The sequence below is a fragment of the Sinohyriopsis cumingii genome, chromosome 7, assembly GCF_028554795.1.
Source record: "Sinohyriopsis cumingii isolate HCF-2022 chromosome 7, ASM2855479v2, whole genome shotgun sequence".
Classification (NCBI taxonomy): Eukaryota; Metazoa; Mollusca; class Bivalvia; order Unionida; family Unionidae; genus Sinohyriopsis; species Sinohyriopsis cumingii.
The window spans coordinates 4,565,491-4,578,273 of NC_142967.1; the positions used below are offsets into that span (position 1 = coordinate 4,565,491).

Below are 12,783 nucleotides of genomic sequence, written 5' to 3' on the forward strand. Positions count from 1 at the left end.
ACTGTTAAGTATGTGTGTATATATATATATATATATAAAACTTGCTTAAAAATCTAAATATTCACATTGTCACATCTTCATGAGAAAATGCCAGACTGACCTTGACATTGACTACAGGATGGAAATGACACATACATAGATGAATCTTACGTAGAAGAATGCGCTACATATAAATGCTATATAATGGTGCAGATACATGTACTATGGTGAGATTTAAAATTAAAGAACACCCAGTTTGAATTTGTGGACACCAAGCTGTTCTGTAACCTTTCACAATGATATATCAACTCTTTGCTAATTATAAATTGAAGAATTGAATTATCTCCTGCGTAGACAAATCATCTCCCATCTTCTCATAACAAAAGGATTCTTAAACAGTGCCAGGCATGAGTTGTTCTTTTAGTGATGAAAAATACGGGTGATGTGATGGAAGTTACTGTCGAGTACCAGAAGTGCTGCAAAAGTCACTTGGTTGGCTATTAAACTCAAATTTCTCAACTTTCCTTTGCCAAAAGCTTATCAAATTCCAATACTGTGGGCAGAATGAGGTCGGAGGTTATATATGATTGTTCATAATTTACTTCTCTGCAGTAAATATTTAATAAAAATTTCATTGGTTCATCTGATAATAGTGTACAATAAGTCCCCAGTCAATGTCATAATGCTTCATGAGGTATGCTAATTAACTCCATACAGTAGTAGCAGTGTATTCCTATTATGATATGCTTCATAGGATATACCAGTTTGTTTTATATTTGCAGTAAATTTTGTCTCCTTCCCCCGATTAACCGTCAGTCTCTGTTAACCATCAGGTCATTTTACGTCAAAATATTAAAAACAGGTACATGTACATATGTAGATATTATGATCTTTTGATGACCTGGTCTTTTGTGTAATACTTTTAACGTACATATTCTATTATCCATCTATTCTCATATCCATCATGATCTCAGTCCTGCACCCTGACAGATAATCGAAGTTCTACTGTACATTGTATAATTAAACTTTGGGTACTCTCACAGTGTATAGATTTCATTAAATTTTGTAGAATTTAAGCAACAATCTTGTAAAATTTCAAAAGTAATTTTGTTGTATATTGGTTGGTAAGACTGTAAACCCGATGACTTTGCACAGCATAAAGAAAGTAGTGATAACATAGATCAAGTTTTATTAATGTGTAGCAAATTCAGTTACCAATTAAGTACACTTACATGTATATGCAGATACAACAGGTTTGGCAGCAATAACAGGGGTAGAGGTGGCCAAGACAAATTGAAGTACATGTTTGATAATAACCTGGAGAGAGAACCAGGAATGGAGGACTACACACTGGGACAGGTATGTGTAATGGTATAGGTTTTTTTTCTGACAGTCAGAACTATGACATAGCAACCTAAACAGCAGGGATAGCTCATCAATTTATTACTTCTATCTGTTAATTAAAAAAGTTAATGTGTCATTAACAGAACATTTTACTGATCAAGAAGATTAGTGACCATGATATACTGTTAGAATTATTAAGCAAGGATTAGCATTATTCTTTATATTCCAGATCAGAGATAAACTTTTGCTTAATCTGTTTGCAAATGACCACATCTCCAATTTTGTCAGTGGATTTTCTGCAGACTCAGCACATTACTGTTAAATGAAATTGAGGAATCTGTTGATATGTAGAGCAAAAAAGTTTTGATGTCATGTACAATATGTTAGGATAGATGATATATTTCACTATTCACATTCCCTTTTACATTTCTAGATTTTTATATGTAAATGTAATGGCATTATTGCTTTTCATGGTAACAAATATCAATCTGAGTTTGTTGAAATATTAAGGCATTGCTCTTTTATTCCATTCATCCTTTAAAAAATGGTGGCTATGTGTTTATTTGACTGGTTTCCATGGAGATATTTGCTGTTAATACTAATTGTTAAATATACATGCCATGTCAGTTTTGCATCGTTTCCATTAAGACAAAGGATCACTTTTATGATGTTGGTGGTATTCTTGTTGCCATTGTGGGTATAGATGTCAACTTTAAGTTTTTACATTTTGCTCCATTTTAATGAAACTGTTCCATGTACAGACAGACAAGTTGATGGCTATATTTATCTTGAAAAATACCACTTACTGCTAGCAACAGTAGGTCATGTTGACCACTTTTTCAAGATCAGGCATTTCATTTAAGATTGTTCAAACGTACTTCAGAGCCATAAAAATAGGTCATGGTGTCTTGTTTTGCCCTTGTCACAATGCTTAAGTTTTGGGTCATGGATGGGAAACAGTTGAGACATAAAAGTATCAGGATTCTTAATATGTAAAATGCCTTGCAGATCTGTGTGGAATCCATCTGGTCAGTAGTTGGAGCTTTGGAGCCTGTCATGTCTGAGTCTGACACTACGGACTCCATGGAGAGCCCTTCCCATGATACTGTCATTAAACCACAACAGCAGGTGCCCCCGGCACAGGGCGTAACCAGCAGGGACCATACCTCCTCCCTAGCTGGACTGGATGTCCATTCCTGTTTACAGTTTCTTCTGGACCTGTATGGACAGTGGCTTCCCCCAGGAGCCAGTCCCAAGCCTCCCCTCATGCTACTCAATGAAATTATAAAATCGGTAAGTAGTTGGTATTGTTACAAGCTAGGGGTCTTTGTTTGACCGAATGGTGTCAAACCCTGGCATGATTCCCGCTAGAAGTCATAAGTTTACCCCAAATTTCCGAAGACTTCCATACAACTTCAGTTGTAAATTAGAATGCCTGATACGTCTGTTCTATCTCTGATGCGTTTGTTCTATCTCTGATGCGTCTGTTCTATACATAAATTTTACTCTAATCAATGCAAGACCATAGATCTCACAACCTGCCAAATATCTATCAACCACACATCTGCATGGTTTCTCTTCATTAGGTTTCCATATCACCAGCAGTTCATGCCATAGAAACTATATAACTGTCCCTTAACACAGAGAACTATTTTAACTACATCACCTTAAGCCAGTAAAACTATGGTTTCCAGGCACATTTCACCAGTACCACTGCATCACCTTTGTCACCAGGCAACATAAACGGTTTCTGCCGAGTCCCTTCTTATTTATTCCTTTGTGTAATTTACCGGTTTCCTACTGTAAATACTGCCACTGCAGTCACACCACCAGTGTACACCACTAGATTTTAGCAGGGACATTGTTATTCCAGGGACACTCATTTGGTTTTGACCTGAATCCACTACTAGTGAACCATGGCATCATGGAAACTCACTAACACTTCACTCCATGATGTTTGCTCCTAGTAACTGGCTAATTATTTCTGGCAAAGGAATATTTGTTTTCCACCAAATTCTAATAATCGAGCAAGTAATAAAAAAAATGTTAAGAATTCCGTAAAACAGGGCTCTATAACCAAATGCACATATTCCAAATTTATTACAGTCTTAGAGTCAAACCAGTGTTGATGTTACATGTATCTGGAAAGGACCACGAGTTTTCAGTCTCATACACTTTTGGTATATGTATGCAAAAACAGAACCATTACCAAGCAGCACAGCAGTTCTTTTAACATTCCCTTGGCTGCAAATTACCATTGGAGCATCCAGTTATTGTTGCAAAGTATTTGTATAATGTATTAAATGAAACATGTATATCACTTATATACCAGCCTTTTGAATAAAATTTGCATCAGTTGAAACTTCTAGCACACCTGACCATAAGGTCAAGTGAGTGTATGGTATGCCCTGGTGTTTGTTATGCTTCAACCAGATTGCATCTGACAACATTCTATATTTTCAGCATCATTTAAAGACTGCATATAGACCTTTTTAAAGTGTTTGCAAATGTTATAAAAAGACTGAAAAACCTACATAAATCGTCTCAATACTACTCCTTGGAATTATAATAAATTTTATGGAAAGCCTTCTTATATCAAGACCTTGAGATTTTGTACCAGTCATGTGGAGCTGCCATTAAATATGTCATCTAAAAATAAGAAAAACTTTTATATAAATCTTCACTAAATCTGTATTTTGACCACAGTTAAGAGAAAGCTGACTCACCAATGTCTGAGGGCTATGTGAGACTGAAGCAAAGCCTTTTGTTGTACATTCACCATTGTCCATTGTTCCCCCATCATCAAGCCAGCTACAATTTCTATGTTGTTTAGTTTTTCCTATTTTGCAGAGTAGTTGTTCAACCCATTAGGCTTAAACTAGTCACAAATGTTACGAAATAAACTCAGCTACCTCTCGAATCCAACAATCCCAAAATTTAGTCTTTCCCTGGAATCCCATCTGTAAACCATAAACAAAGAGAAGAGAACTCCTACCCATTACCTCCCCTTAACAGCAATAGGTAGCTAGCCATCAGCAACATGTTTACTAGTGTAAGCTTGTGATCATTGTAATTAATATTGTGCCAATTTGTATAGTTTGGATTCTTTGGATATCATCATTATTTTGACCCTGCCATCTAGGAAGTCAGTATAATAGTATTGTGTATTAATGTTTTTGTTATATTTTTTTATTTTGATTAGTATTTGTGTGTATTGTTTTGAAGTTGTTATTCTGTTTCTTACATTGTGCTCTAACACTGTATTATTGGTGCTGCTCATTGTTGGTTGTTATTTGTGTGCACTGCCCTTGTTTTTTATCATTTAAGCTAGTAGTTTTGTTTTTATTATATGTGAAGACTTTTGAGTTTTGTTATAAAATATTTTGTGTTCATTGATTGGAAATCAGTTCTCAGCATGCAACAACTGTTTGAAGTGTAATCATGATAGGCTGAATGCTTGACTTGGTCTTGCTTGTACAGTAGTTTGATCATAGCCTAGATCCCATAAAAAACCTCACTGATAGACATACTTCGGAGTCAGTCTTGCACATAGCTTATGTGCTCAACAGGGCAGTTCTGCAGTTTAGCACCAATTCTCCAGTGTCATAACTGATTCTGTGATCTCTTGGCTGTGGAAAGAGATGCATTCCTATCCTTCTTCAGTCTGCTAAAGGACATTCACATGGCCATACTCGTATTGTAGTCTAAATCTTCTAGCCTTCTGTTCCATGGCCAAATAGAGTAGGTATCTTCCAATCTCCTATTATATGGCCAAATAGAGGAGGTATCTTCCAGCCTCCTATTCCATGGCCAGATGGAAGAGTCAGGAACAGAGTGGCAAATAGACAAATTTCATGCTGGCCTAAGGACCCAGAGCACAGTCCAAGAGGGGCCAGGAACTGCTTAACTGCTTACGCTGTATCCTTGCCCTTTAACTGCTTATGATGTATCCTTGCCTTTTAACTGCTTATGATGTATCCTTGCCTTTTGATGTATGCTTATGATGTATCCTTGCCCTTTAAATGTGAATCATTTTTCTTTGCCCTTTAAATGTGAATGATGTATCCTTGCCCTTGAACTGCAAATGATGTATATTTGCCCTTTAACTGTGAATGATGTATCCTTGCTGCATTATACTTTCAACTAAATCAACACAAAAAGTTATGGAAATTCTCAGTTTATTTTTTGGGTCATATTTTGGAGGATGTAAATTCTTTACAACTTAAACAATTTATTTCCCAGGTTGTTTGCCTGTCGGATCTGTTTGCAGAGAGGGAGCAGTTTGAGTGGATGCTTGACACTCTGTTTGAGACATACAAAGCACACCCTGGTGAGGATGAGATCACACTGCAGTACCTCAATATAGGCATCTGTAAGGCAGCAGCTGTTGTTGGTGTGGTGAGTGAAGCTGTTTCAACGTATAGGCACATTACCAAGTAAAACTATACCATTGAATGTGTTTGTCTCTGTATATTTTAGGGCTGAAGGGGTTGATGTAGAAATGCCACTTTGTGTTCACACACTATAGCTTGCTGACACAACATTATTGTTGCATCCATCTCTCTCTTTTCTTACAAATTTACTAACAATGAAAGTCTTGTGTAGTCTTTAGCATTTTTATGTAACTATATTTATTAGTTATGGGCAAAATGAGACAAAAATATTACCAACTGGGTTTTTTTTTGTCTTCTTAATAATAGTATGATTTGATAGGCAAATATTGTAGGTTACAAAGATCAGTATCAGATCCAATCTCTTTATGCATAGTCAGTACTCCATAATAATATAAATAATTTTTAGTTTTAAGTACACAAATATTGCATGAACTATGATATTGTGAAAAATAATAATATATAATAATCATATAAAGTTTGTGTATGGGTCATTACATGTTTTATGCATTGTCCCATGGATAAATAAACTCTATCACCACCTCAATGCACACGTTAATGTCGTCCAGTCGACTCACTTATGTATAATGTTGTAGGTTGTGCTGGTAGATCAGGGTATACACTGTTCATTCTGCGTAGGAATTCAAGCACCAAATAGTGCATACCTAGGTCTGCCAGCAGATCTAGTTCAACTTGTTCATCCAACTTATAGTCTGACTATACCTACTCATTTTTTTGTATCACCATGTCAGTTTCAATAACAGAAAGTATTAATTAAATCAGAAATGCACAGAACTTACTTTGTTCATTCATTTTTTTTTTTTAATTTCTAACGTGACTGTGACCAGGGAGGCCCTGACACCATTATCATCTGCACGTTTCATGACTGCACCGGTGGCATGGCAGTTAGAGCATCTGCCTCAGATACAGGAGGTAATGAGTTCGATCCCTGGCTGAGTCATACCAATGACTTACAAAAATGGTACTGACAGCTGCCTCACTTGGCGCTCAGCATTAAGAGGTTAGTGTTAGGACTGGTTGGCCTGGTGTCAGGATAATGTAACTGGGTGGGACATCATGCTACATGTCTGTGACATGATGCCCCAGTGCTAGGCATCACTATAAACTGTCACACTGCATACAACATAGTAGTATGATTGAAAAATTGCTAAAGCTATGTTAAAATTCCAAATCACATACACTGCATGTTTCATGCTTACTGGAAGTTTTAAATGTAAATGACGGCCATGCTTGAGATCCATTTCAAGTTCCTGGAAAAGTCCATTTTCAATGAAGGGGTGTATGCATGACTACACGTGTATGTACGTAGAAGTAAAATACCATATTTTCCGGCGTATAAGTCGATACTTTTTGACTTGAAAGTTCGGTCTTCGTCTTATACTCCAAATCGACTTATATATGGATTGTGTCATTGAAATTGCATTGACTTATATATGGATTACAGTATCCGGTATGCTATTGACATTGCTCTATAATCGGCATAATCGAAAACAGGTCACATAGAAGTACAAATTCATGTTAAATTACTATGTCAATAAATTGTCATAAACTAATATGACTGCGTTTATATTGTAAGTTTTGTCATTATTTATTTTGCATTCTGCGTGTTTTTTCTTATTTCTCAAACATAAAATAAAAGAAAACAATTTACCGTACCGGTAAAAACTTCACCGGGCCGCATAGCACACTTACGGTCTATACTCTATAGTGTACTGTACTAATTCAAAGCATATTGTTTGTTCCTAAAAAAAAAGATATGAAATAACTGGTCCATTAATATTTAATTTTCCAGTATAATGTTGGACACATGTGAGCAATTATCGGCATAGCTTTTTGATTGATCCAATTGATCCTACAAAGGGATGTAATCCATATTAACTCGAGCGTTCTATGATTATTTATAAAATAATGTAGATCATGCATTCTACTGAATCCCCCAAATCATATGTTTTTAATTGTATTTGACAAAGTTTCTCAAATAAATTAGGTTTAAACTACACTAAAATCAGATATATAGATGGACTACCAGTACTCATAGATCATCAGTGATCCATGATTTTTAGTTCGCAATTCAGTTTAAAGCAAATTGTAATGTCAACACTTCACCTATATTCATCCTTAACCAGCTGACGATTCGGTGTCTCTCTTTGATTATACCGGTTGTTGATAAATTGGTCTTTGGTTTCCAACAACAATCAAAGCCAGTTGCCGCAATTGTTTAGACCTGGATATTGGCTTTAGCTACCGATACTAGTTACCATATTGCCGGTACCCCATTGTTCTTTATCATTAATCCGCATCAATTACGCTACCCGTTTTTAATATCAATGGGATTAAGTACAACAGGAAATGATGCCCACTTCCTTCTCTAGATGTAAATAATGAATTTAGCCATGGGCATTGTTTTCATTGCTATAGTACGGGCACATTTTAATGAGTTTGGTATATTTTGATCAATCTTTTCATAGCATGCACAGCCACGTGGCTCTTGTTGCAATGGATATCATAATTAAAACAAATATGGTTTAAACTAAACTAAAATCAGATATATTGTGAGCGCGCGCGTGCTTGTGTGTGTGCGCACGAGAGAGAGAGTGAGATATGAAAAAAATTTACCATGTACAAGATTGTTCTTTTATTCGGGGCGGTTTTTATTTGTAGCTTTTGCAAAGAGAAAAAAGACGGTATTTTGAGTTACCTGACGATTGTGATAATCCTCATGTATTACGAGCATACTATATTCCATTATCAATAAACACCTCTAAATCAACAATTCATTCTTGTTTTAATTACGATGTACATTGTCACAACAACCACATGGCTATGCAGTGTAATTTACACGGTAATTAAACATGCTTAGCACTTTGGCTATAATTGAAACCAGATTGAGGGCAAGAATCGACAGAATAGGTCAAATCAGCGAGGCTGCCAGTAGGGAAATGAGGCTTTTTTTAGGGAAATGAAAATCTCTCAACATTTTATTGAAGTCATTCTCCATACAAAATCTGTTATAAGGACAAGAGATCATACCCATTACTTTGTATTCGAACTCGCCGATAAAGATAATAATGGGGTATAGCATTGAATAGATTAGTAATAAAATGTTAATTATATCCAAGTCCAGACAGAACAAACACTTAAAAAATAGTATATGTATATATATATATATATATATATATACGAATCGATTTAACGGAGTCCGTGACTTTCAAACTTACGATAGAAAATGACAAATTTGTATAAGTTACGTTCGTAACTACGGGTAATAAAATGAACTACAACATGGATGTGCTTTCAGTTATAATAAGACAAGCATGGACTGTTTATTCAGCTGTGTCAATTGATAACAAAATATAGCAGTTTAGAAGTAAAATCACAAGCATGTTAGCATCGGTAATGCAATTTCACGATTGCCGGTAATATGGAATATCATACAACGATACCATCAATATTCATGCAACCGGAAGTTACTAGTATAAAGTACAAAGCCAAGTTATTGACCTGGTCTTGTCTTATACTCCGAATCGACTTATATATGGACGAAGGATGGAAAATTTACAAAATTGGTCAATTCGACTTACACTCCGCATCGACTTGTAGGCCGGAAAATACGGTACTATGTCATCTGCATCCAATATTTTTAATGTCCAATCAAGCAAAGGAAAAGAATGACAGTTACAAATTTGCCTTTCACGTGGATTTAACAAGCATAATTTCTATGTACATGTGTCCAAAGGATATAACTCTCAACATTACGAAGATTTATGGGATTATCTGGCAGTTACGAAAATGGATGAGCTGCATCACAATGTTGTCTGGCACTGTGTTAGTATGGAAAGTCTGTTAAGCGTGAAAGAGGCAGAGAATGCTAGTGTGAGGGCCACTCTGGTCACATTCAGGTTAGAAATTATAAATCAATGAATGAATCTACTAAGTTCTGTACACTTTTTATTAAATTAAAGGCTTTCGTTATTGAAATCGGGGAGGTAGAGTCAGACTATAGTTATTCAAATGCCTGTTTTTTGTGATGACTACAGGACCCTTTTTTGTATGTGTGTGTTTCTAAGCTGTTCTTTCTACTCATAAATTCAGGTGCTGAACTATGTATAATGTTTTGGCAGGTCTGATTCTACACTGATTCAGGTGCTGAACTGTGTATAGTGTTTTGGCAGGTCTAATTCTACACTGATTCAGGTGCTCAACTGTGTATAATGTTTAGGCAGGTCTAATTGTACATTGATTCATGTGCTGAACTGTGTATAATGTTTTGGCAGGTCTGATTCTACACTGATTCAGGTGCTGAACTGTGTATAGTGTTTTGGCAGGTCTAATTCTACACTGATTCAGGTGCTCAACTGTGTATAATGTTTAGGCAGGTCTAATTGTACATTGATTCAGGTGCTTAGTTGTGTATAATGTTTTGGCAGGTCTGATTCTACATTGATTCATGTGCTGAACTGTGTATAATGTTTTGGCAGGTCTGATTCTACACTATTTCAGGTGCTGAACTGTGTATGTTTTTACAGGTCTGATTCTACACTGATTTAGGTGCTGAACTGTGAATAGTGTTTTGTCAGGTATAATTCTACACTGATTTAGGTGCTCAACTGTGTATAATTTTTAGGCTGGTCTAATTCTACATTGATTTATGTGCTGAACTGTGTATAATGTTTTGTCAGGTCTGATTCTACACTGATTCATGTGCTGAACTGTGTATAATGTTTTTGCAGGTCTGATTCTACACTGATTTAGGTGCTGAACTGTGTATAGTGTTTTGGCAGGTCTAATTCTACACTGATTCAGGTGCTGAACTGTGTATAAATGTTTTTGGCAGGTTTAATTCTACACTGATTCAGGTGCTCAGCTATGTATAATGTTTAGGCAGGTCTAATTCTACATTGATTGAGGTGCTGAACTGTGTATTATGTTTTGGCAGGTCTAATTCTTCACTGATTCAGGTGCTGAACTGTGTATAATGTTTTGGCAGGTCTGATTCTACACTGATTCAGGTGCTGAACTGTGTATAATGTTTATGCAGGTCTAATTCTATATTGATTCATGTGCTGAACTGTGTATTATGTTTTGGCAGGTCTGATTCTGCACTGATTCATGTGCTGAACTGTGTATAATGTTTAGGCAGGTCTAATTCTACATTGATTCAGGTGCTTAGTTGTGTATAATGTTTTGGCAGGTCTGATTCTACACTGATTCATGTGCTGAACTGTGTATAATGTTTAGGCAGGTCTGATTCTACATTGATTCAGGTGCTGAACTGTGTATAATGTTTTGGCAGGTCTGATTCTACACTGATTCAGTTGCTGAACTGTGTATAATGTTTAGGCAGGTCTAATTCTACACTGATTCAGGTGCTGAAATGTGTATAATGTTTTGGCATGTCTAATTCTTCAATGATTAGGTGCTCAACTGTGTATAATGTTTTGGCAGGTCTGATTCTACACTGATTCAGGTGCTGAAATGTGTATAATGTTTTGGCATGTCTAATTCTTCAATGATTAGGTGCTCAGCTATGTATAATGTTTAGGCAGGTCTGATTCTACACTGATTCAGGTACTGAAATGTGTATAATGTTTTGGCATGTCTAATTCTTCACTGATTCAGGTGCTCAACTGTGTATAATGTTTTGGCAGGTCTGATTCTACACTGATTCAGGTGCTGAACTGTGTATAATGTTTTGGCAGGTCTGATTCTACACTGATTCATGTGTAGAACTGTGTATAATGTTTTGGCAGGTCTAATTCTGCACTGATTCATGTGTAGAACAGTGTATAATGTTTTGGCAAGTCTAATTCTACACTGATTCACGTATAGAACAGTATAATGTTTTGGCAAGTCTAATTCTACACTGATTCATGTGCAAAACAGTGTATACGATTTTGGCAGGTCTAATTCTACACTGATTCATGCGTAGAACAGTGTATACTATTTTGGCTGGTCTAATTCTACACTGATTCATGCATAGAACAGTGTATACTATTTTGGCTGGTCTAATTCTACACTGATTCATGCGTAGAACAGTGTATACTATTTTGGCAAGTCTAATTCTACACTGATTCATGTGCAGAACAGTGTATAATGTGCTGACAAATCTGATTCTACTCTGCTTATGAATTTAGGTGCAGAATAGTGTATATTATGCTGTTTGTGGTTGAGTGTGTATTGTACATTGTTAAATGTGATATTAATGTTACAGGTGATTTTGTCAGATCTACCTTGGTGGAAGTTAATATAGCACTCACTTTGGCATATATGTACATTTCCTTCTGTCTATACATCCCTAGATTCATAAATTCTACAGTCTGACCTCAGTTTTAAGGTTTATTACCAGCTAAATTAAAGGCAAATTCAACAAAAAGGGGTTCTTATGTTTTTATCAGACAGTCTTTACTCTTATGTGTGTAAACATTAATTTTCATATATACTTGCATCCCATTGTTCCTTAGCATAGTTAATATTTTAATCAGGCACAACTGTATTATGACATAATTAGTGTTTCAATATTGTTATTTATAGCCCTTGTAATATATCTTTAAATATTACACATTTCTGTGTGCACTATGTTATCATTGATATACAAAAGTTTAATGCAGGTGCTCTTATAGGACTGAATGGACTCCTCTACCTCAAGTTTTACCCTTTTCCAGAAAATTTTGGTCTACTAATATGAGGGCTGAATGTTAATCACTATTGCTTATAGTATGTCAAAATAATGCTTGTAGGATTCACCAAAAGTTGGTCAGTATACACTTCATTTATGTATCTCTTGATTTTAGCTTGGAAAATCTCCTGTAGGTATACTTTAATTCTCTCCTTCCCTTTACCAACAACTTCCTTTTAATAACTACCACACTGATACCTCATTAAATTTCTTCTTCATCCTTAAATTAGTTGAATTACTGTGGATTGACTTTCATTTGTAGGGCATGATTTTGTGTTTTTAAGTTATCTGTTTTAGAGTAGTGAGATTTGGGAACACTTTTCTGGTGGTGATGGCTGCTATAGGACTCACGGTACTAATTCAGTTCCCATA

At 35.8% G+C, this 12,783-nt stretch overlaps 1 protein-coding gene across 1 annotated transcript in view; it reads left to right on the forward strand.

Moving 5' to 3' along the window:
- LOC149794665 (huntingtin-like) overlaps nucleotides 1-12,783 on the forward strand; it is a 207,984-nt gene that overhangs the window by 141,552 nt on the left and 53,649 nt on the right. Inside the window, exons 44-46 of the mRNA XM_089964272.1 lie at nucleotides 1,224-1,338; nucleotides 2,332-2,616; nucleotides 5,566-5,721. Of these exons, the coding sequence (XP_089820398.1) occupies nucleotides 1,224-1,338; nucleotides 2,332-2,616; nucleotides 5,566-5,721 (556 nt within the window). The remainder of the gene's footprint in view (nucleotides 1-1,223; nucleotides 1,339-2,331; nucleotides 2,617-5,565; nucleotides 5,722-12,783) is intronic.